The sequence below is a fragment of the Malaclemys terrapin genome, chromosome 21 (genome assembly GCF_027887155.1).
Source record: "Malaclemys terrapin pileata isolate rMalTer1 chromosome 21, rMalTer1.hap1, whole genome shotgun sequence".
Classification (NCBI taxonomy): domain Eukaryota; kingdom Metazoa; phylum Chordata; order Testudines; family Emydidae; genus Malaclemys; species Malaclemys terrapin.
The window spans coordinates 8,133,911-8,159,865 of NC_071525.1; the positions used below are offsets into that span (position 1 = coordinate 8,133,911).

At 46.8% G+C, this 25,955-nt stretch overlaps 1 protein-coding gene across 2 annotated transcripts in view; it reads right to left on the bottom strand.

The window, feature by feature from the left end:
* The window catches only part of SNX27 (sorting nexin 27), a 61,105-nt gene that overhangs the window by 14,445 nt on the left and 20,705 nt on the right, over positions 1 to 25,955 (bottom strand). For both annotated transcript variants that reach the window (XM_054010581.1, XM_054010580.1), the window contains exons 2-8: positions 15,796 to 16,027; positions 9,460 to 9,652; positions 8,316 to 8,380; positions 6,182 to 6,286; positions 4,829 to 4,907; positions 2,025 to 2,188; positions 1,320 to 1,409 (exon numbers count right to left, since the gene is read on the bottom strand). In XM_054010581.1, the coding sequence (XP_053866556.1) occupies positions 1,320 to 1,409; positions 2,025 to 2,188; positions 4,829 to 4,907; positions 6,182 to 6,286; positions 8,316 to 8,380; positions 9,460 to 9,652; positions 15,796 to 16,027 (928 nt within the window). The remainder of the gene's footprint in view (positions 1 to 1,319; positions 1,410 to 2,024; positions 2,189 to 4,828; positions 4,908 to 6,181; positions 6,287 to 8,315; positions 8,381 to 9,459; positions 9,653 to 15,795; positions 16,028 to 25,955) is intronic.

Sequence of the window (25,955 nt, forward strand, 5' to 3'; positions counted from 1 at the left end):
CAAGCCGAGCCTCCCCCTGCCCGGACCCAACCCGCCCACCATCTGTAGAAGATGCCTTTGATATGCTCCATGCAGGTTCCGGGGCAGCTGAGGAGGAGGTATGTGCCTCTTCAGGCGCCCCGGAACCTGCATGGGGCATAATAAAGCAAAAACTTCACCACCAAACCCTGCAACTGGAGGTCCGGCAGCGCCGGGGGAGGCAACGCCTCCCTGGCCTATTATACCCGCCACCCATGAATCTGAGGTACGGTAAGAGCTGGCAAAGACTAACTGGGAGAGGATTTCAAACTGGGAGGTCATTGGCACCAGAGACCAGCAACCTACAGGCGGGAACACTGCTAGAGGCTGTGAGCATCCACCAAAGGCAGTCAGGGAAATAAAACCTGTCAGGATGGAGCTCAGAGTCAGAAAGGACAGTGGGAGGCCCCATGTTTATTCAGTCTCAGTGATCCCAGAGCAATTCAGTAAGTTATTCCATGTACAAGCCCAATGAGTCTTCTGACCTTGAAGCTACATCTTCTGCCTCTGACAGCCCCAGCAGCAACAGGGAGGCTAGGAGTGGAGCTCAGCTCACGATGTGGTGACGTGCAAGGCAGAAGAACACCCCAGCTTGCTCGTGCGCAGCCGTGTTGGCACAGACGCAGAAGCCGGAGGTGTGTAAATAAAGTTACACTAGCGCCACAAGCACTAGCTATGCAGACTGCTTGGCGATGGGTTTTATAACCTTCCCCTGAAACGTCTGGTACTGGCCACAGAGAGAGAGGATACGGGAGGAGATGCACTATTGGTCAAACAATTCCTGTTCTTAGAACAGATCAGGATGGAAACAGTCCTTTGCTCATCAAATACTAAACAGGCAGAAGAGCTACCATAAAAGGACCCCAACCGAGTGATTTATAAAAAGTCTTTAAGGGCTGTAGATTTACCTGCTCAATGTTTTCTAAACAAGAATTGAGTCCTGCCCCAGTGGTACACACCACGCAAGTAAGGGAGTTTGACTCAACGCAACGCATGATCTGGCATATGGACATTAGCTCCATACAAACTAACTCACCGAGTGTTTTGGGAGTCTCTCTTACCAGTTAGCACCATGATAACCTTGCATGGGGGGACTGGCACAGCAACCTGGCATTCCCTTGTGTATTCAACCAACGCAAGTCAAAATACACCCACAGTGCTCTTCCAAACACAGCTTTCCTTGGAAAGCTTTTATAGCTACACTGCAGACCGGAAAGGCACAATTCAGGGCCAATGCACCTGATTTCATTTGCCAGAGGAAAAACAGCTATTTCCAAGTAATGAGAGAAGAACAAACATACCATGACCATCTTTTTCTGCTCAGATAGCTTCTGTAACTGGTAGGACTTTTCCTCAGCTTTGATGCAACCTTTCTTCACATCATCTACAGCCTACATGAAAAAAGGGGGAAGGAAACCGAGCAAAGTTGAGTCTTCAACCGACGGTTAAGGGATTTCTTCACTGGTCTGAAATGCAGGACTTTCACCTGGCACTTCTACGGGATTGTTGTGTGCTTTACCAATATGAATTCAGTGCACAGCAATGGGTGGGCATACTGGTTTTACAGAGAAGTAAATGAAGGAAAACAGGTGAAGTGACTTACCAAAGACAACAATGGGTCAGTGAGAGCACAGACAAGAACCCAGGAGTCCTAGCATATCTAGTGGCTAGAGCAGGAGACAGGGAGTCTGGACTCCTGAGTTCTGTTTGCTTTTTGAGGGCCTGAGCCAGTGATAAGTAACAGCAGGATCCTATATTCTGTTTCTGACCCTGCCACAGAGTCACTGGGTGACAGTGGGCAAATCACTCAACCCTCAATTTCCATTTCTTACACAACAGCGATGTACATAGGACGGGGCCTGCCCTGCCCCAAGCTCGTCATGGCGCTGGGGCATTCAATGTCTTGGAATTCGGACTAGCTACAGCATCACGAGCGGGAGCTGCTTTAAATGGCGTGTGATAAAGGGAGTTCAGCATTCCGAGGCAAGGAATTCACAGGCACCTACCTGGTGGAAGAAGTAGGTAACTGCGAGGTCATTGTCATTCAGGAGGGCTTCCTCTTCTGTAGTGAAGAGCCATTTCCTGATAGTCAGACAAGTCCCCGGCACCGCCGACGTGTAGTTCTGTACGTAGAGCTTGTGTGGGAATTCATTGGGCGCCAGTTTACGCACTGCAAGATGCATGGGAAGAGCAGGATGAGCTCTTTGGGGGCAAGAACCATCCTTTTGATCCGTATCTGTACAGCGCCTAGCACGATGGGTTGCTGGCCTATGACTGGGGTTCCTAGGTGTTACCGCAACACAAATGAATAACTGTACACCAGGGAAGTTACACTGCTTCAGCTAACACAATGCAAAGCCAAGTGAGTGAGCAGGTCCCATGGAGCAGATGGGATCAAGACCCCAGCTCTGCTTTTTCCAAGATCCTTCCCCCATCTGAATTTTGCCTTCACAATGTCGGAGCTTTACTAGGCTAGTTATTTGCAGGCTCAGGTCAACACACAGGCACCCCAGCTATCAGGAATTTGTATGAAACGAGAATCCACTCGCTTGACCTGCTGTCTGAGGAACGCTGCTCCCCAGGGGTTGTACCTCAAGTCTGTGTGGCAAGCAGCTGTGTAACGCAGGACTTCAGCTGAAAGCAGCCACGCTTGGCGAAGAAAGACTACATTTGTCAGACCGTCACAGTTTGTTTTCACTCTTCGTGACGAGTACAGGGATGTATCCTGCACAAGCCTTAGATTTTGTGTCTCTGGCCTGGGCATTGGGGCATTCAAGCCACTGGAGAAAACAATGCAGGGAAGTCTTGCTTTGGCCTACGGGAGTGAATAACACGGAATCTAGTGGGGCTACGATTCTTATGATCTATTGTCGAGCACTTCAGAACAGTACAATACATTTTCTCACACACACTGAAGCGGCTTTAAGATTCTCCCAAGCGACAGGAGGATCTCACACACTATCTGGGCAGTCTGCCATCAGAACCAGAACAAAGACTCATACAGCGGTCAGTGACGAAGGAGCTGCCTTCAGGCTATTCAATATCAGCTCGGGATGGTTGGTACCATAGGCAGCATGCCTTTGTTGTGAGTTTACTGTATTGAAAAAACACTTTGCTAAATGAGGGAGAAAAACACAGTGTGGGCCAGTATGACCCACCTGAGTGACTTTTCTGCCCCACGTTCAGGTAGGAACACTGTCCTTGCACGATCACAGATGGAGCTCAGTTGTTTGGAGGGAAACTAAATGGAGTGTCAAGTATCAGAGGGGTAGCCGTGTTAGTCTGAACCTGTAAAAAGCAACAGAGGGTCCTGTGGCACCTTTAAGACTAACAGAAGTATTGGGAGCATAAGCTTTCGTGGGTAAGAACCTCACTTCTTCAGATGCAAGATCCCCACATACAGATCTGCCAATGCCCTTGCATCTGAAGAAGTGAGGTTCTTACCCACGAAAGCTTATGCTCCCAATACTTCTGTTAGTCTTAAAGGTGCCACAGGACCCTCTGTTGCTTTTTAAATGGAGTGTGTACAGTATATACAGAACTGTGAATATTCAGAATGAGTTTTACCAATACACCCGTCATGAAGGTTAACTAGAGCATATACTTTTCAATCGTTTGAGAAGCATGGCGCTCGTAAAAATAAGGAATAACTATTATTAATACCCAGCTCTTATATAGCACCGGTTAGAATTACACAGTGTGAAAACTTCCTGTGTGAAGCTCTGTCAATACACCCCAATTCTGAACTCCAGTACGCCTGACATTCCTATCTGGGCTCCCTACACAGCTCTGCCAATACATTTCAATCCTGTCCTGCAGCACGCCCTTCTAGTCCAGTCCCGGGCTCCCCACACACACATCTGCCAATGCCCTGGGATCCTGCCCTGTCATCTCAGCGCCAGGTATCTCTGATAAAGCAACTGTCAACTCGGTGGCATCAAGTGGTAATTTTGTGATTGAGGCCGCTTCACAGGAATGACCCACTACACTTTGATGATCCAGGATCAAGATCTGCATGCCAATCTAGTCAGCTGTGTCAGAGATATTTTAGAAGTGCTTTCTTTAAAAAAAAATCTAAAAATGCCTCTGCAATCCAAGCCAGACATGTCTTTCAAAGCAAAAGCCAGCGGGAACAGTTTGTACCATCTCAGCCTATATTGCACAATTAGCAACATAACACAAGGATTTAGGGCATGCCTTCAGCTATATAAGAAAGTTGTTAACATACAGATTGTGGGAACAGGGCTAGGAATCAGGACCCCTTGGCTCAAAGCCTAGCACATAAAATCTAATACAGTCACGTCTAAGTTACTGGACTTCCTTCTGCTTCAGCAAATCCAGTTTGAAACTGGGTGAAAAACAAACGCTGCTGCTGCTGCTGATTGGAAAAAAAACACAGATCAAATCAGTATGCTTTACTTAGCTCTAGCTGGCAGGGAGGTGTCATCATCTAAACCCCCCCGAGACTCCCACAACCAGGCTCAAATGCCATCAGAGTTCTCAGCCCTTCATCCTCCCAGGCACTATAAAGAGCATCTTAAGCACACTGGAATCCTTAAAACTAAAACACGTTTTTGTTTCTCACAGTTTAGTCTCCTTGAACTGTTTAAAAAAAGGGAAAGTCAAGCATTAGCAGAAGCAAAAACTATCAAACGTCGAGGGCTCCTCATTACCAGAGTCTCCAAGGCCTGGCAGATTTCCCCTGGGGGCTCTGGATTTTGAGAGCAGATAAGAGCGAAATGAGAACGCCAGCCGGCTCTGCTGCTGCACAACTTTTGCGGGGTCGGGTTGGGAGGATTACGAGACTTACCAAAGGAGTGATTGATCACTTCAAACAAGGCAAAGTAGTTTGCTGTAGTGCTGTCCATCCCTACTTTAGCAGCCACAGCCTAAAGTGCAACCAAAAGGAAAAACGGTGTCAGCAAAATAGTGCTCAGCGCTCCTCCGACCTTCTCCGGGGACAGGGCCAGCCTAGCTTCACATATGTTATTTCCAAGTCACCGATCCCGGGTATTAGTCACCAAGGAAAGCTTTAGCGCTATTCCGGTTCAGTCACACATTTTATTTAACTAGGGCTCAGAGTCTCTCGCTCTTTCCTTCTGTAAACTGCTCCAGATTTCAAGCACTGCCACAGCTGACAATTAGGTCATCTTTTCTTCTGGTGCCTCAAGTTTCAGTTCCTAGTACACCAGGCACAGACGCCCTCCCCCCCTTCCCTTAGGAGTTTTTCCAGCAATACTTCAGTCCTGCATGCTGATAACAGAGCCTTGCTTAAGTAGGACCTCGATACAAGCATGCAATTCAACAGACTGTGTCCTAAATGCATTAATATACACAGAGTCTGATTAGACAAGCACAGTTTTTCACTGCATAAATCTAGAACCTGTGAGATTTTGCTGGCATGCATGTCCTTTGGCTCTGTTACTTATAGCAACACTTTAATTTGTTCAGGTTTCCCCCATTAATTCTCTATGAGCTACCATCCTCAGTTACAGCAGTATTGGCTGCATTTTGTTAACCTACTTTAAATGGATCCCTTGGCGGCAGCACCACACTCTAGGCATACTCACGAAGCTGTAAACCAGTTAAGATCACTATGGTGTGGGATGTTGCAGTGACTTCGATGGGAGTTGAGAGGGGTCAGGACCTCCCCAGGGTCAGGTCTTAAGCCTACTAGTCCAACTACACAAGGCTGCTAAATACTAACCCCACGCTCACGATTTCCCCAACGCAGACTGCTCCTATTAAGACTCAAGTCACTGCCCTACTAGACAGCCGCACAAGAATCATATGTTGGGTTTGCAAGCTCTCATTGCCTGCCGACAGCTAACTCTCTGCAGCCACAAAATAGAATTTGTCTAGTGATTAGAGAAATCCTGCTGCAGCTTTTAAAATATTATCAGTAAAAATTAACAGAGCGACGACTCTGCCCTTGCAGGAGAAACTGCCAAAGGAAACACCATTTCACCAAGATGTAAGGTTGGATTTCTCCAGCGCTCTCTCCCCTGTTACGTTCTTGCAGGAATAGTTCCACTGGAACCCACCCACCACGGAGAACAGCAATGGGAAAGGTCTCTCTGTGCATGCAAGGTCTTGCTTCAAGTTTGAGCCACATTCATCTATTTCAGATCGTTAGAAAGTTTCATGCAAATATGCACCTTACCTGATACACCTGGTCTGTAGTGCTGTTCTTTTTGACCCTGACTGTCACTGTTGTTGTGTCTGGTAGTGCTACTCTTAGTTCCACATCTGACACCCCATTGTAATTCTGGAAAAGAGAAAAGAACAAGTAATCCATCAGAGTCCTTTCTTCCCATCATGTCACAGAGCATCCAACCAGGAATCACTAAATTAGTAATCTAGGTACTGCAGGAGATACAACAGTCCTAAAGAGGAGTTATTTTACTCCAGAGAAGTGATCCAGAAGTGGCATGATCCAGAACTCACTCCATGAGTTCAAATTATGTTGGCTAAGTTTACAAGAAGATATATTTTTCTAACGGCCAGCCCTGCAAAGTCACGCTGGGGTCTGAGAATTAAAACAGGCTCTTTCTGGTTCACCCATCGCTATTGGTATCTAGTTTATCTGGCTCCCATTATGATGGTATCTGAGCCCTACACAAATAGTAATGGTTATCCTCACAACATCTGTGTGAGGCGGGGCAGAGCTATTATCTCCCTTATAGAGGGAAACTGAGGCACCGAGACATTAAGTGATTTGCCCAAGATCTTACACAGGAAGTCTGTTGTGGAGCAGGGAATTGAACCAGGGTCTATTATCCCAGCCTAGTGCTCTAACCATGGGATCATCATCATCCCTCTCTAAGGGTTCTGTAGACCATTTCTGGCCTGTGTTCATAGATGTAACTGACAAGAAAATTTGGTCCTACAAAAAAAACTTGGTTAATCATTCTGGTTGAGGCTGTGTGAGCCAGAACACACTCCAGCTCCCATTCACTCGAGTCAAAGGTGTCCAGCGTCACTATGAACAAATACAGATTTGCTCAACAGGAAGAGGTCATTTTTACATAGTCACTTTTCAGAATATAACTGCACTTCAAAATGAATCTTCAAGCCTCAGAAACTGATTTCTGATTGCAACAGAGGCAACTTTTGAAAAAAAGGAAGAGGTGAACGCAGCAGCGTCACAAGACAGGAACTTGAGTGAACCATTTCAGGTCACGATTGGATAGGATTTTCCACTTGCCTGAATCAGTGCATTCTAAGTTTGCCAATGAAGGAAAAAACGCTCTTGGATACAGCAACTCTACATACCACAAGAAGTTTGGGGGGGAAAGTCACAGCTAGTGGGAAAACAACGACTCACAATTCCTGCTTTGCAATCATAACTAAATTATTCCGAGATAAAACATTAATGTTTATAACATCTATTGCCTCGGCTGCCAAAGGCTGCAGCATAAAATACGAGTAACATGCAAATGCAAAGCTCCTCAAGCTACCAGAGGCTACACAGAAGCCAGCAGTGCTGCAAGATGCAACTAGCACAAGCAGCCAGCAACAAACCCCATCAATGGATCTTTTATTGGGCCTGCCAAGGGGACATGGTACGAACGGCAAGGACCCACTATTGAGAGAGTTTGGTTGCTTGTTTGTAGAAATCTGAACTCCAGGAACTGACAAGAACGGCATCAGAGCGGTTCTTCACTGCAGCAATCCCCTGGAATAACTGTATCAATAGCAGACTGCTAGAACAGAGGCACATGGCAACCTCGGACAAGTCTTTTGCCCCCATTATGATGGTACCTAGTGGCCAATCAGGCAGCTTTCTGGGGTTACAGATACATCAGACTACTACTTTTTTGCCATGATTTTCTTTGTGTAACTGGTCTACAACAGATAGTTAAGGGCAGGTCTTCACTACAGGGAGGGGTCGATTTAAGATTACGCAAATTCAGCTACGCTATTCGCGTAGCTGAATTTGCGTATCGAAGCCGACTTACCCTGCTGTGAGGACGGCGGCAAAATCGACCTCCGCGGCTCCCTGTCGACGGCGCTTACTCCCACCTCTGCTGGTGGAGTAAGAGCGTCGATTCGGGGATCGATTGTCGCGTCCTGACGCGACAGGATAATTCGATCCCCGAGAGATCGATTTCTACCCGCCGATTCAGGCGGGTAGTGTAGACCTAGCCTAAGCAACCAGGCGACCTGCTCTGTTTGGCCATACTTTACTTAGGGGTTTAGTTTGTTACAATCAACAGTCTGAAGGTAACAGTTATGAAAGGGAAAACACAGCATTGGATTAGCACTCTGGCGTAGTCTCCAGCATGCCCGCTTACCTCATCCGATTCCGATAAGAACTCCTGCATGATGTCGCTCTCCCCAATGACTCGTATGGAACATACTGCAGGACAAAGAGAATGCTGCGTTAGTGGATCACACCTGGAAGTGGGCACAAGAGCTTTCCACCCCAGGGGGCTGGTTTGAACGGAGGCTGGGGGAAGGGAAGATAACTTTCAGTCAGTGGTAGGTGGCCGGTGTGAAATGAAGTGGTAACTAAGCCACTGAGGACAGGGTCCACAACGCTAACAGACACTGCTGATTTATTCCGTTCTTGAAAGACTTAACAGGGAGGCTGAGGACTCAATGGGCCATGGAAGGCAGGGCTGAGATATATGAACAACGTGCGGGAGAAGCTTGCTGTGCTAATATCCATGCTGTACCCTCTCTACGCAGAGAATCCTCAGGCTGTCAAACTGGCACCTGCCACAAGCACTTGCGCGCACAGTCCATCTCACCCAGCAATAGCCAATCCCTGCTGCGTCAAGGCAAGCCAAGCACAGGGCTATACCACGGGGTGAATATTCCTTTCTGATCCCCATTTACAACGCCTTGTTCGGCACGTGTGGGGCACGGTCTCTTACTAAGAACACTTACGAGGTCCACAGATAAAGGAGGGGATTTGGATGCGGCATCGCTACCCAGCATAAGCAACTGAAGCCATAAAAGACTCCAGGCTCTAAGCCACAAAAGCTTAAACAGAGACGCATACCACCCTTTAAAACATACAGCAGTGGCAAGGCCAAGTTACGGCAGTCTGGCTGGGATTCCCTAAGAAAAAGATCTTAAGAACGAGTCTCTGCACAATATCAAGTTGTCCTTATCTCCCTCTCATCCCCACTCCATCCAGAACGCGTGTGTTTACTGGCAAGTGCCACAACACTGTAAATAACGGCCCACCATGCATTAAAAACTAACTATGTTTTGTTGTTGGAAGTGCTCAGTAAGTCAATAACACACACGCCATTATGTCAAGTGAAGTTTGGTTTTTCTTGCAGTGTTTCGCTTGGAAACTCGAGCCTGGTTTTAAATGAGCCTCTTTCCCTTGCTGGTCGGCTCTACCGCCATCACCGTAAGACCTTTCCCCTGCTTGGAAGCCGACAGCTTAAATGGAGCCCTGGGCCTGTGCTTCTGGCCCTTTACCTTTCTCTAGATACTCCTCAAGCCCTCGGCGCCTGGCATCCAACTGCTGCTCCGATAAAGAGAAAGGCCATTTCCCCGGCAAGCGCGGAAAGGTGAAACTGGCAAACTCCCGCTTCAGGTTCTGGTGGAGGATGGCAAACTCCCGGTACCGCTTCGAACACAGCTGCCTCCCTGCCATGTAAACATTGTAAACCTAGCAGGATGCAGAGGGAAGAGAAGGACAGGAAAGTTGTCTCGTGCAATAAAAAGCTTCCCAAATGTCAACAGATGCAGTGCTGCCTTCCTGAGTCTGCAGACAGCCTGAAATTAGCCGAGAGTTGTGAACTGCCTCAGTCATCTCAATGGGGTGTTGACTTTGAAGCTTCATGATAGGTTAGAAAATTGCTGGCAATTTAAATCATTCGCTATGTCACAGCTGATCGTTTGGTCGGAGAAACACACCAACTAACGATTCCAGGCATCACTATTTGACACAGCAATAGACTGGGGTGGGGGCAGTGAAACAGCTGGCATAAGAAAAAGGGTTGCTGGAGTTCAAGCTGCCTTTCGCCTACAAAAAAAACTGCACCCTAACCCTCTCTCCAAACGCCCCAACTGTGCACTACCCAGATGCCAGTGTCCAGCTTCCACCCTGACAACTTCTACAATGAAGAAAACGTGAAGGGATCACAAACTGAACGTCAAACAAGAAATACTGCACTGATTAGATCAATTGTTTCCATAGCCAATAACTCCACACACACACACACACACACCATGCGATGTGTGTACACATACACACACCCACACTTAAAGCTACAGCTGAATTTCCAGTCTGCTGCAGAATTCAGCATCAGAGGGCCCCAGAAATCCAGGGCCTTTGTTGCAATGTTCAGAATATACAAGGCCTTACTTAAAACAAAGACATTCCTCCAGAGCCCAAAGATAGCCTCCGATCAAGGATCAGGCTTAGACTCCATGACTGAGTAGAGCCTCTTCTGCTGTCCAGCACTCCCAACTGTGCCAGGGGAGAGGGGTTCAAATCTTTTGGAAACACCTTGTCGTCCAATTAGCTTCTGTGCTGCGCACACAGCTCTGATTTCATCCCAAGGTCATTCAGGAAATGGGATGTGGCCTCTGTACCCTGATGGGAATTTGACATCAGAAAGGAAAGGAAAACAATCTAGAGCAAAGGGAGGTTTAGCCAACACATCAGGGCATCTTTCAAAGATCTAACGCATCTACAGATCATGCCTTCACCATTTAGCCAGCCTCCAACTTTAAGGTCAATTAGTCCTACACACGACATGTGGCAAGGTCTTTTACAACGAATACTGTTAAGGGGTCCAGAGATAAGCGAGGGATTCAGAATCAGCGTTACCACCCAGACAGCATAACGCAGTGGTGCTCAACCAGGGGTCCAGGCCCCGCTGGGGGGCCGCAAGCAGGTTTGGGGGAGGAGGGGCGCCAAGCAGAGCCAGTGTTAGTCTTGCTGGGACCCAGGGAAGAAAGCCGAAGCCCTGCAGTGCGGGGCTGAAGCCCAGGGCCCCGAGCCCTGCCACGTGGGGCTGAAGCCGAAGCCTGAGCAACTTAGCTGTGGCGTGGGGCCCCAGGGAATTGCCCTACTTCCTAACCCCGGCCCTGGCTTTTATATGCAGAAAAACAGTTGTTGTGGCAAAGGTGGGCCATGGACTTTTTATAGCGGGGGGGGCGGGGAGGGGCGGGCTCAGAAAGAAAAAGGTTGAGAACCTCTGGCATAAAGAACTGAAGCCACACACCAGGTTCTTATCAATTTTGCAGATGTCTTGGCATTGCTAATATGCCCACAGTGATAAAGCGGCACGAACCGATGGGATACTGCCTTAATTAGCTTCATAGGAGGAAAGGAATGTGCTAAAGATATAAACAGGCTTACACCTTTTTGTGGGTGCAAGAGACATTTGCGCAACAGCAACCATCTTGCCAAAGTCACACATCAACTCCCCTTTGCATCTGCAACACTGAAAGCCCTGGCAGGTCAGAGAAGCGGAGTATTTCAAAAGGCACCACCCTAGACACAAAAGAGAACCGTCCACAGCTCTTGGAACACCAAAGAATTCCGAGTCCCACTTCGCTTCCAAGATCTGTACAGGGCGTGGTCTGGGAATCTGAATCAATTTGTTTTCAGAATTAGCCATAGGAATAGCTGACCTGTGACCTTCCAAAAAAAGATATTTTTTCAAAGCACAACTCTTGCGTTGCTCAAAAGCCTATATTCATTCTTCTGGCATTGCATGACGTGACGCTGGAGAACCCAGAGGAGGGAGGAAACAAGGAGGCGAGGCCAGTATTGGCTGTCCTCTGTCCAGCTGAGAACATATATTGCATTTGTCTAGTCATTTTAAGTTTGCATTTCATTCCAGCCACATTGCAGGCTTCCTACAGCACGGATACAGCTGCAGCAGCTTCCCTGCAAGATTTCTTCTCTTTACACTAAGACTCATGTTTCTATCTCCCTTTCCCTCTTGTCCTATAACTGGGTACTGAATTTAGCAATCTGCCTGGCGTGGGTGCGGAGCCCAGAACCGGAATAGCACAGGGGTGCTACAGGATTGAACTGATATGGGAAACTTGCACACTCCCTGTTCACACTATGTCTGGCCACTGCCCTGAATTCTTTGTTTCCATGAGGATCAAATTTACTCCATTTAAACGCACACGGTACAAGCCTCACACTAGATTCTGCTTCTTGGTGATGAACCAAGTTCTAGTCCTCGCCTCCCCACAAACACACACGCTTCTGTGTCATGTTCTCCATGGGAAAATGCCTCCATTTTCTATGCTGTAAGGGAAAAAGGAACAAACCGGGAACCAATTCGTCATCTGTCAGCTCCTAACACTCCGAACTGTAACTGCAATGCACACAGACGGGACTGCTCTGGTTCAGCCAAACTTTCAATCTGGGCAGAGCAATTCAAACCCCAGCTGAGTTCACTTTAAAAATTCCTTCACCAGTGCACGATTGCCTTGCATGCCCCTCCACCCCACCCAAAAAGCAGTACCACATCTGACCCTGACATCTCATCTCAAGACCCTCGGCAACTGTATATCCAGTTCTCTGTGATTGAAACAGCAACTCTCTAACCACTAGGAGGTGAAGGGAAGGTTCTGGGTAAGGTGATAAGATATGGGCAAAACGGAGAAAGAAAATCAGTCTGGGGAGTGAATTGGCCAATGCAGTTTTTACACCATTTCTCCCCCCACCCCAGGCAATGTACTATTAACCAGCTATTAAAGGACCTAGATGTCTGAGTGTTTAAGTACTGGGAACCAATGCTGGGAGAATTTTCACTTTAACACTAATCTATGGGCTAATCCCAGGAGCTGGTGACTGGTAACTGTCCTCTTGACAATAAGTGCCTATTTGAGAGGGGAAGAATATCACACTTGTGGCTGGCTTCTGTCTCTGACAGTCACTTATTGAAAACCAAAGGCCAGATGGAATTTCTTCTTTTTTGCTTTAAGATTCTTCGCTGATTTTTCTTGTGGTTCAAACCTAACAGGTATGTTCTCAAAGCACCGTTTAGCTACGCAAATCACCACTAAGGCTAATGGTGCTGGAGGGCTCTGGCCCCAACGGATGGAGTACAAGACACAGCTCAAGAGGTTTACTACAGAAACATTCAGGGAACATAAAACACAATCAAAGGAGCCAAGTAAAATGGCCTAGATGAGGCCTGGCCAATTAATATCACTGGAACATGCCCAAAATTCCACTTTGGGACCTGTAAGCCATTAAAATGAGATTCTCAGTGTCAATTTGCCCTAATCCAGTGCACAGTTTTAGGTCTTTCCCTGTGTTGCTTCCCAGCCATTATTCTGCTTGTAATAGATGAGCCCTCTCAGCCATGCCCCAGGTGAACACTACAGGAGCAGTGCCCAGGAACATTCACGCCTCCATTTGCTCATGGGAAAACTACTACGACCACGGGTCTCTGCAACGCGGCGTGTCCAAGCTCTCACGCGTGATCTGACAGCGTGGCTCAAAAGTGAGAACGAGTTTGATCTCACATCATGAAAGCATCAGAGTTACTCTCACAATTCAGGAGCAATTGGAAGAGTACTCGAAAGCAGCCTGGGACTGGAATGGCAGGTGGGACTGAGGACCAAGATTGAAGTCCATCAGCAGAGCTTGTAGGGATCGCAGAGCTGCAAAAACAGGGCTGCCGGAGACCAAGATTGAGGTGACAGTTGTAGGGTGTGTTACTAGAATTGCAGGGGTGCAGAGGCAAGGATGCATGGGCCCCGGAGTGGGAACAGCAGAAGATGCGGCAGATGAGGACAGATGTGCATTGGCAAAGCTCTGTGGGCTCTGAAGTGCTAACAGAAGTGAAAATGTGTGTCAGTCATGTCTATAGACGCGACTCAAGACCCACAAGGAGCTGGTGCCATTTTTACACTGTCACTGTTCTGATTACAAGCAATCTTTAACCGATTCCTCCCTCTTCCGAAGCTCTTGCTGCTCTGTGGATTTGTTGCGAATAAGCCTCAAATCTCCTTTCGGAGCCAGTGGTATGTTCTCAATTCGAAGCACAGCAAATGTCAGCAACACAAGCTAGATGGAAATACATGCAGCCCAGGTGCCAGCAACAGCCAGCACCAGTCTTTGGGCAGAAACGTGACTAACAGATTTTTCCCAATTGATTCAAACCAACAACCATCATCAGTAAGTAAACTTTAACTGCCACCAAGAGAAAAATAAAAGTTTATTCTGTGATCTGCAGCAATTAGATTTTCTTTCAAAACTTAACAATGGAGGGGAAGTGCATACTTTAATCATCCACAACTCAAATTAAGTTTTCCCCTCTCTACATCTCTGGGAGAAGGGAGCCAGATTGGAAACATGCAAAATAGCTCGTGCATTCCATTCCAAGCTGCAGCCAGGCATCCGTGATAAGCCAGAGTCAATAACAAGCCTTAGCGGATGCATCCGCTTAGGCAGCAGTTTCAAGACAGACGATGTTATTTGAAAGAATGAGCGCCAGCTCCCACAGTGAAGGCAGCCGGGCAGGGTCTTCCACCGGGGAGGAAGGTGGTGCTTTCTACAGCTGATCCCTAACTAACGAGAACAGAAAGGGAAAGAAATACAGACACACACAATCTTAACGTTTGTTATAGCACAGAGGTTGCACACTTAGCCTGCTTATCAGGAGTGCTCAACATGCAAACAGCTCCCACTGAATTAAGTGGGAGTGGCAGATGCTCAGCAACTGTGAAAATCAGGCCGCCGTAACACCTGTATGTGAAATCTTTGGCCACCTCCCTGAAGATTAGTGAAGGATCACTCATTACACACAGCACATTCTCAGGAAAGGCAGCAGAGTGAAACCGACACAATCACTCCAATTTCATTCTGCTGCGTGGGAAACTGCAGGGACACAAGCATGAGAGGAGAGTTTTTCTTAAAGGATCATACTCCTTAGGTATCTATCACAGGTATTCTAGGCACTTAATATAAAACAGGATATAGAAGCATATATGAGCTAAATGATGGTACTGAATAGAAAGTTTCAGAGTAACAGCCGTGTTAGTCTGTATCCGCAAAAAGAACAGGAGTACTTGTGGCACCTTAGAGACTAACAAATTTATTAGAGCATAAGCTTTCGTGGACTACTTTCTATATGCATCCGAAGAAGTGGGCTGTAGTCCACGAAAGCTTATGCTCTAATAAATTTGTTAGTCTCTAAGGTGCCACAAGTACTCCTGTTCTTCTTTTTTTGAATAGAAAGTGTCAACCAAAGGCCATTTGTCAAGGTCACCCTCTGGGACCCACTGCTCAGAGCTACCCCACTTGTATGAACTGGTTGGAAACTGACAGATAACCCAGTTCAGAAAAAGAGTAAGTATCCCAACAGGAACGTGTTGGCATCAAAAAACCACCATCATAATGGGCACTAATTGGCTTCCTTGCTGGCAGACTCCGCAGAGAAGCCAAGGGACTGAATGAACCATGGAGGCCAAGGTCATCTCAGCCCTAGAGGAGGTTCCTCTGTTATGATGATTTTGGGAGGCTGGGAGGGACCCATGTACAGAGGAAAGCTTACAATACTGCTGCCCTATGAATCAGAGGCCTTCCTACATGGGACTGTTAATCACCCTTTACATGCACTAAAATTAAAGGAAATAATGGGAGTTGCAGTTCCAAGATAGGGTCAGTATTACAGCCTCTTTGGGGTTGAGGGAGAGGGTCTGGCAACCAGAATCCAGGGATCAGATTAAAAACCAGGCCTCTCGGAAAACTCTGACAGCTTAGGACCTGATCAGCAGGAAAACAAACCAATTCTGGACTCCGCAAGGCATGCTCAAGCCAATACTAACCACAAACTTCTCGCCGTTCTGCTCCACGTGTTTGTATGTGGGGATGGAGATGGGCACAGCTTGCTTTTCGGTGTAGTCATAGAACGACTGCCCCAAAGAGTCGTCTCCGGGGTCGAGGTTATCAGCCTCATGGGGCGGAACGGATAACACTGTCAGTATTAACTCCTTCTCTCCTGCTCGAATCAGGTCCACCACCTGCTTGTGCGTTGCCCCTTCTACATTCACACCATTCCTGGGAAGGGAAAAAACAATAAGGCCATAAACAAGGCAGATGTGCCTAAGGAGTCTCAAAACCAAGCCAGGATCAGCCCCAAAAAGTGTGAAAACAATGCGGCGCTTCTTATTTACTCCCTTTACAACACTATTAGCTGAAGCTACCTAATATCATGTAGTTTGACATCCAATGTCCCTTCAGTGACTTCCACCACTCACGAATTTGAGCCAATATCTATTTAGCTCCCAAATGTAGGTTTTACAAAAAATAAAATAAATAAGAACCCACTTGATGAATGGCACTGATTTCAATTTTATGGCAGCGGAAATAGGATTTGCAATTTAACACTTCACTTGCAGTGCTGGGAAGCCAAACACTACCTGTGGCATACGCCAATCCAAGAGAACTGAATAGATCGGATCAGTAGAGATGGATGAAATTTTCTTAGCAAATAGTAAATTTGCCCAAAAGTCCATTTTTCAGGGCACCCAAAACTATTTGCAAATTCAGCTAACAGATTCCGCTGGAAATTCTTTTTTTTAAGAAGTATCTTTCCAAAATCAAAAGTTGTATTTCACTTAGACATTTTTCTAATTTTTTTCTAAAAAACAAAAGAAAAGGGGGAACCTCAATCCTCCCAAATGACCCAAAAAGCAAAAATACCAAAAACATTTTGCTTTGGGTTTTAATTTTTTTCATTTTGGGGCAAAAAAAACACAAAAAATCAGTTATGGGTTGAACCAAACCAATTCCCCCCCAAACACACACACGCTTTTCAGTTTGGCCCCCGGATAGAAAAATCAAATTAGTCGCTCAGCTCTACTGACCAGTTTAGTTTCACTCGCCAACCTGTGAAGTCCAAAAAGTAAAAGATTCATTGATGGTAAAAAGCCCATTTGATTTTAATCCATGATCAGTTTTTGATACTACAGTATCTTAAATAATGCAGCTGAGGCTTTTTTTAATACAAGCATGCTCCCCGTAATTTTCAAAATAGGTTTTACATATGAGAACTACAATTCTTCACCTTCCCAAAATGCTCGTTGCTAGATAGGTCCCTGGAAGATGAACTCTTTGCTTTCAACTTCAAGCACAAATCTAAGGAGATCCAAGATTAAGGAAGCAAAGCTTTATAATGAATAATGTGCATTGTTCCAATCAGGCAAGGGAAGGTTGACCCTCAAAACAGAAAGCAGATTTGACAGATTTTAAGGCCTGAGGGGACCACTGTGATCACCTTGTTGACCTTCTGCACAACACTGGCCAGAGAATTTCATCCAACCATTTCTGTACCTAATCCCATAACTAACAGTTGAGTTAGAGCAAATATTTAAGTTAGGAAATAAGCCCAATGTAAAAAAATGGAAGGCTTGAAACTCTTGACACTAAGTGGTCTCTGAGAACTGCAAATGTTATTGCTCTCTCAAACTGCCACTGGACAGTCAACCCCTGCTAAATTCTGTTCCAAGGATAGCCCAAGAGACAACAGACCACACCTGGTTACCAGTTTTTAAAGGCATTTGTTTTGTAGTCAAATAAAATCCACCCAAACATAGCGGTTTTGTTCTCTCTTCCAGTTCTGGGGAGGGAGAAAAAAGCCTGTTTTTCTCCCAGATAAGAATTCAATTTAGCAGCAAATCTCCATAGATGGTGTCAACGGAATAGTCTCTGTCAGGGCTTGGTATCTGAAACATCCAGTTGTATAAACAGGAACAGTCCAAGCTGCATCCTTGCTAATCAGCCCAGAAGCACTGGAACTGGGCTGCAGGCTCCAGACAGAGAGCGCATGTCTCATCTGAAAGGACCGGGCCCCCTTCTCTTCATTAACTACACAGGCTGCTCAAACACACACACTTGGAAGGGCATGAACACAGAATTAGCTCAGGGATAGAGCGATGAGAAACACCTTTAATCTTGGGGTCACTGGTTCCAATCCAACTAAAGTCAGAGTGACCAAAACTAGGCCCCCCCGATTTGTTTTCTTGCCACATAGGACCTGCTCTGTCCTATCAGGTTAATTGTCCATCATGTCCCATATACTGTGCCTTTGGCCATGAACACCTGATGCTTCAGAGGAATGCAAAAGAAAAGCTGTGCACACTTGGTTATGAAACGCTGCCCATGCAAGCAGGGGAAGAGAATTTTTTCTTAAACACAGAATTGCCTGAGGGGGCGTATCTCCCTCCTTGAGCGTGAGAATGGATTTTCATCATCTAAGTGCAGAAAGCCACAAACACCACTCACCAAATTATCCAAGCCTGCTTGAAATGCAGCCACCACTTTTAGCTTTCTGTCCTTCCAAATTCTCCCTAACGCTGAAATCAAAAAAAGGCAGCGCTTGCCGCTTAATATCCAGTACCTTTTATCGAGCTTTTACTTACAGAAAGATCCCCGAAAAGATTGTCTAAACTTACAAATCCGATCCAAGGTTCTGAACCAAGCCTAAAAAACTGCTTAAGAGGGAACTCATAGAAATAGATAGGATCAAACTGTCACAGCCCGGTTCAAGTCACCCTCTAAAGCAGGGTGTTAAGCACAGTCGTTAAAATACTGTTCAAAGCTCTATGCAGCTATACCGTTTTAAAAGATGAAAGTGAACCTTCCCCACACATTGCCTTCAGGTTCTTCTGGGCTTAGAGGACTTTGCAGAACAGTGAAAGCTCTAACGCTTTGAGCGCCTGAGGAAGGTGGAAGTACTTTGTGTACAATGGTGCTGGTACTTAGGGTTTGTACACACTACCACTGATGTCACTCAGGAGTGTGAATAAGCAATAAGTTTCACTGACCTAAGCGCCGGCGTGGACAGCGCTCTCTCCCCCCGCCAACATAGCTACTGCCTCCTGGTGGTTTTATTACGCCAACAGGAGAGCTCTCGCCCATCGGCATAGCGCGTTTTCACCACACACATTACAGTGGTGCAGCTGCACTGCTGTAGTGCTTCTAGTGTAGACTAGCCCTTAGTCTCATTGTGCCTCAGTTCCCCAACTGTAAAATGGGGATAAGAGCACGGTTCTACCTCATGGAGCGGCTGTGTGGATAAAAACATGAAAGCAATGGTTTTCAATCTGTGACCCAATCAGCACACAGCTGCTGTCCATGTGACATCCTCAGGGCCATACAGGTACAGTAACTCCTTGCTTAACATTGTAGTTATGTTCCTGAAAAATGCTACTTTAAGCAAAATGATGTTAAGGGAATTCAATTTCCCCGTAAGAATTAATGTAAATAGTGGGGGGTTAAGTTCCAGGGGGGAAAAAAACATATACATATGCGCACACACACACACACACAGTATTTAAACAAACAACTGAATACCGTACACAACACTGATGATTGTGAAGCTTGGTTGAGGTGGTGGAGTCAGAGGGTGAAAGATGGAGGGATATTTCCCAGGGGATGCCTTGCTGCTAAATGATGAACTAGCACTCGGCTGAGCCCTCAAGGGTTAACATAGGGGTAGGCAACCTATGGCGCGCATGCTGAAGGCGGCACGCGAGCTGATTTTCAGTGGCACTCACACTGCCTGGGTCCTGGACACTGGTCCGGGGGACTCTGCATTTTAATTTAATTTTAAATGAAGCTTCTTAAACATTTAAAAAAACCTCATTTACTTTACATACAACAATAGTTTAGTTATATATTATAGACTCAGAGAAAGAGACCTTCTAAAAACGTTAAAATGTATTACTGGCACGTGAAACTTTAAATCAGAGTGAATAAATGAAGACTCGGCACACCACTTCCGAAAGGTTGCCAACCTCTGGGTTAACATATTGTTGTTAATGTAGCCTCACACTCTACAAGGCAGCACAAATGAAAGGAGGAAACACAATAGACGTATGGCAGTGGCTGCAAACATTCCCTGCGGACGCTAATGTGATGATGAACCCAGGCTATCCCACTGGAGCGTACCACTCCCTCCACTTTCCAAAGTCCCAGGGGGGAGGGGAGGGTGCATGTGTGTGTGAGACAGACACACTGTGTGTGTGTGTTTGTGTGAGAGAGAGAGAGAGAGAGAGAGACGCACATTGCCCCTTTAAGTACGCTGGCCCCACTCTAAGTACGCTGCCTTTTTAAGTAGATCAGCAAGTTGAGACAGCAGCTGCTGCCAGCAAGCTCCCTCTGTCCTGAGCCCTGTCGTGTCCCCCCCCCCCGCTCTGTGGAGATGGGGTACAGGAGTGGGGGGTCAGGAGCGGGGGAGGGGGACACCCTAACAGCACCCCTTTCCCCCTGCACAGCAAGCAGGAGGTTCAGGGGAGCAACTCCAAGGCAGAGGGCAGGAGCAGCACACGGCCGTGCGGGGAGGGAAACCTGAACTGCCCAGCAATTGATAGCCTGCTGGGCGGCAGCCGCACAGGGAACTTAGGGGAGCTGATGGGGGGCTGCTGGTTCACCCTGGTTCCAAGCCCCCACCAGCTAGCTCCAACCGGCTGCTCTTCCTGCAAGCAGTGGACAAAGCAGGCGGCTGCCAAACAACATTATAAGGGAGCATTGCGCAACTTTAAACGTGCATGTTCTCTAATTGATCAGCAAATAACGTTAGCTGGGACAGCGAGGAGTTACTGTAGTATATATATTGCGTGGCTAAAGCCCACATAACACATTCGGAGCTGCATATGCGGCCCACAATAGTAAATAGTGTGAGAACCGCAGCATTAAAGAATGGGAGGCACTGTGCTCCTAGCAATGAGGGCCGGGTATGTACCTAAGATAGATAGCTACTACCTAAGATCTGTCCTACAGTCCCTCATCACCGATCACCTCCTGCCACAGGATTACCGTGTGTATGGCTACCTTTAAATTCGCATTCTGGATGATATAATGCAGCCATAACTGTCAACTGAACCAAGCTGTCCGTCACTGAAATTTAGTGCCACATTAAAAATGAGACTCTCTCATTTGTTCCATTCAACTGAAGTTCATGTGCTTCAAGTTTACCCTGCATGGGAAACCACCTCCATTTGTACAGAATTACATTGCGTCTGTAAAACCCCAGGACACTTATTTCATGAGTAGGGTCCTACCAAATTCACGGCCGTGAAAAACACATCACAAACCATGAAATCTGGTCTCCCCTGTGAAATCTGGTCTTTTGTGTACCTTATACTATGCCTTATACTACTGTTTTACCTTATACTATACAAATTTCACAGGGGAGACCAGCATTTCTCAAACTGGGGGTCCCAACCCAAAAGGGGATTTGGGGGGCGGGGTGTGTCACAGTATTGCTATCTTTACTTCTGTGCTGCCTTCAGAGCTGGGTGGCTGGAGAGCAGCAGATGCTGGCCAGCCGCCCAGCTCTGAAGGCAGCATCACTGCCAGCAACAGCACAAAAGGTGGCAACATCGCGATCCCCCCGCCCACACACAAACACACAATAACCCTCATGATCCCCTTTTGGGTTGGGACTCCCACAGTTACAATATCTGAAACCATGGAATTTACTATTTTAAAAATCCTATGACTGTGAAATTGACCAAAATTTGGTAGGGCCCTATTCACGAGGCAGCAATGCTATCCCAGAATCGTTTCCATTAGTGCTGTTAAACAGTGCTGCAATGGACAGCCCTAGAGACTGACGCCATCAGTTTGTCCATAGACGAGGTTCAGCACAAGGGGCCGCAGGTCATGTTTTCCTCACACTGTCTGCCGCCTGCGTGCGTCAATCCAGACCTGAAAGGGGGAGCGGGGAGTTGGGCAGAGGAGAGAATTCAGTTACCGTGGCCCATTCAATCCTGGGCTTCCCGGAGAGACTGCCAAGGATTGCCAGTTGTGATGGTGGGTTTTGGTAATATGGACGACTATGCAATAGGAACTGGACAGATTCATTTCACAAGGGCTACAAGATGGAAACAGTTTTCAGTCACTCCCACCCTGAGCTGGTTACGAATTAGGACCCCAACAGAAAAAGCTAAATACTCATTCCCCGTCACCAGAGCCATCCCCGTCTCGCTCCTGACAGAGGTCATGCCAGTGAGAAACAATCAATTGCCCTCCTCTCCTCACTCACAATTTCTAGAGCTTGCTTAACCATGCCTGCATCCAGGCTGATCTGAAAATGGCTGCTTCCTTGTGCAATCGGATACATACAGCCCCAGTCCCCTTCCAGAACCACACTTCCTCCCAGAGCTGGGAATAGAACCCAGGGGTCTCGCCTCCAAGTCCTGGCTCGAACTACTGCAATGTATCATTTCATTTGCACAAAAGTAATAGTCTGTGAAGGCCCCCCCGCCACCCAGTCACTTAATATATCAACCCAACAGGCTTCTTTATAAGCCCAGACATGATTTCAATGGCAGTTCTGCTGCTACTCCACTGCACTAGCCCCCAGCTCCGCACTACGAAGGCGCTGAAGGGAGCAGTGCAATACCACAGGGGCCAGAGGACTAGCACCTGCGCAATAAAGTCACCATAGCAACTCAGCCAGGAGTAATCACCTCCAAGCCAAAGAACGGGAACAGTACATCATAAGCAGGGATCCTAGTTTTCTGTGATATAAAAACCAAAATTCTCCGATAAAAAAATCAAATCAAATCAGTGAACGAATGAACAATGAACTTTAGTTTCCCTAGCCACAATATATACAGGTATCAGTTGAACACAACGTTTCAGTGAGGTCCAGTAGAACCCCGTTTATCCGAGCCTCCATTATCCAGCTGTCTGTATTAACCGAACCACCAGCTGGCCAGGGCTGACAGCGGTGGGGCTAGGACTGCCGACCAACGCCCCAGCTTCCCAGGGCTGGTGGTTCTGTTAATACACCGAAGCGGATACTGGAGCGCGGATAAATGGGGTTCTACTCTATGTGTTTTCATTTTTTTTTTTTCCACAAAATATAAAAACTAAAGATTCTCTGTAAAAACGCAAATTCCGCATTTTTCTGTGGCAAACTGATTTCTAGGATCCCTGATCATACGGCATGGACAAATCAGAAGCTTCCAGAAGGAGGAGATCAGCTTAGCAAAACTAGGTAATATTTACTCAGTGATAGAACTGTTTGGTTTTACGGAGTTTAAACACACTGGCTCCTAAGACAATTGGACACTAGAGGATTTTTTTGGACAGGAGTGTGTTTTGTTTTTACTTCCGCCCTTGTCTGGATGTTGTAAAAAGGATATTAAGTTCCCCTTGTCCTTCCAGCTGACTCGCCTTGTCCCAGAGGAGAACTATTCACCCTCCAATTCAGCGCCTATCCAATCCGAGATGTCTCGCTGCAAGATACAAAGTTGTACTGAGCCTCAAGGTGGGAACCCTTAAACAGGAAGACCCATAGCATTCACTACTAATGGGCTGGAGAACCAAAACGATCTGCCATGACAAGGAACTTACTCAGTGACAACAGCACAACCTGCTGGGTGGCTTCAGCCAGACACCTGCAGTCCACAGCCCTTTGCCAGATTTCAGTCAGACCCAGAGCGCAACTGACAAAAACTGGCCACGCTTTTCCAGCTGATAAATCATTGAGTGTACAGTGGTAAGAGCAAGAGACTGGGAGTCTGGAAGTCAGGGGTCTATTCCCAGCTCTGCGACTGTGTCTGTGTGATTACGGGTAAGGCACTTCCCCTCTGTGCCCAATTTCCTCATCTGTAAGGCCTGGATCATACAGACCTACTTCACAGAGGGGCTGGGAGGCTCAATGATTGTTTGCCAAGTTGTTTGTTGAAATCTTTAGACAGAAGCAATTATGGGAGGACCAAGAATAGTTTAATGACTACAGACTTTGTGCCACCTTCAAGAGTTCCAACAGCTAAAGCAGAGGATAATTTAATCCAACTAGGAAGAGCTTTTTAAAACCCCCACACCCAGGGGGACTCTCAATGCCATGACAAATGCCCCAGGATCTTCCCCTCCCACCCTTCTTTCTTTTCTTAGGTCTCATCAGGAAAATGATCAGTGACAGCGAGGAACAAAAACAGCTCCCCACCAGCAGTGCTGGAAACATTTTCCCCTGTAGCTCCAACGGACAGGGTCAGTCAAGCTCAACGTGATCTATGGTGGCCAAGAGTGCGAGACAACAGCAGAGCGAGGTACTTAGGAATGATGAGTTCTTACCCCTCTTTCAACATAAGCCTCTACTTGTACATGTTGGCACCATGAGACGTGCTGGTGATACAGACTGGTGGAATTACATTAACATAAGACAACAACCTAGGGGCTCTAGGAACAAAACTTCTGAAGCACCAAGCCAAAGAGACTGAGCAGAGGTTCCTGGTTCACAGGCTACCATGGCTGGAAAGAACAGATGGCTGAAGTCCCCTGCCCACTTTTACAGCTTCACCTCTGGAATGCTGGGAGTTGCAAGGGGAGGGGAAGTAATCCAACGGGATTTTTAGCTGGGGGGGGGGGGGGAGAGAGAGAGGTTTCTCAGCCCTATTTCCAACGGTGCACCCAGGAGTCCCCACCAGTTTGCTGCATCTTCCGGGTGCATCTTCCAGCAACGAGACTGTGTGGAGCGTCACTCAAAGAATACTGCACTCCAAAAAGCATTGAACTATGCCTGAACCTAGGCACATATGCAGGAAAACATCAGCAACCACGTTGGCAGTGAGAAGGAAGAAGCAGAGTGTAATACTGTGAGCGATCATAATGGTCCCTTCTGACCTTAAGTCTATGAATCTATGACCGCTTACTGGGGGCCTTCGTGTGGCCAGGGGCGCCTCTGCAGTGCTCTGCCCGTTTTCTCCTTCAAAGGGCTCCTTAAACAAACCTTACAGTCCTCCGGAAAATTAAAAACATTCCCCACCTGGGATCCAATTTATTCAGTCCTCAGGTGCCCATTGGCCCTCCAGGCCCCAACCCAGTTCAGTCGCTTTCATTTCTTAGCTGGGGGAAGTAAGCAAGCAATACATCAGTCTCTCTCTATCATACAAAATATGCACAATTAAGAAGCTGAAAATATTAAGCTACATAATTGCTTAAATAAATGTATATCATTATAGTGTACCCACCTAGCAAAAAGATGTACCAAATCTAGTGTAAAGGTTTATTTAGCAGTAAATCATGTTTCAAGTGTGAGTGTACCTTTCTTTAGAAAATAACTGAGGTACAAATGGGAAAGTTGATTAAAATGGAGGATTTTAAATGGCAGCTTTCCACATGGTGATTTAAAAATCAATCCAGCCTGAGGGGAAAAGTTTGAAATCAACTTTGTCCTCGCCTAGTGGAGAGCAAAAGGCCAACAAAAGATTAACGCTAAAAGCTGCCTTCTCACCTGTGTGCACCTTTCAGCCAACAAGTCCCAACCATCCCACTACTGGAGGAGAAAGTTCCAGGGACCAAAATATTTGTAGGTTTTAAAAGTCACCTCTTTCTAAGAAGCTGAGCCAGCAGTACTGTTACTCTCACCACAATTTCATGGGTTCTGTTCATGTTAACAGAGGACTCTTCCCCACCCCAGTCCCTCGCCTCTTTCTGTTCTTGACACCTGACTTGCAGCGTGTGTGATTCTGGCTCTATCCAAGATTCAGAATTCTTCCAAGTAGGTCTGTCTTTCAAGAAATATTAAAAGTCCCATAAAATTCAGTGAATCACTAGCAAGCCATTCACACTCACTGCCTGCCCCTTAAGACCAATCCGCCTCACTAAAATCTCTCCCCGTTAATAGATTTGTTTTGAAGTGCAGAGTCAGGAGTCCAGTCACACAACGTTCTTTTATTATAATAATGGGAGCAGGTTGCTAACAGTGGGGTGGAAAGAGCGATAATCTTGACACTATAGATAACAAGGACAGTAACCATACAGATCAGCGGCCTCCTCAGGAGAGGCCTCTGCTGGACATGAAGCTGAATCACCCTGTAGCAATGTAACAGGACTTTCCCCACAACTGCTGCATCAGCCTCTGAGACAGAAACTCAATCATTTGCACCTCTCTCCCCCTACGCCTCTCACACTCTTACCCAAGCTGGAGTCCTGACTTCCCCCTTCCAAAGGCCACTGTGAAGTCCAG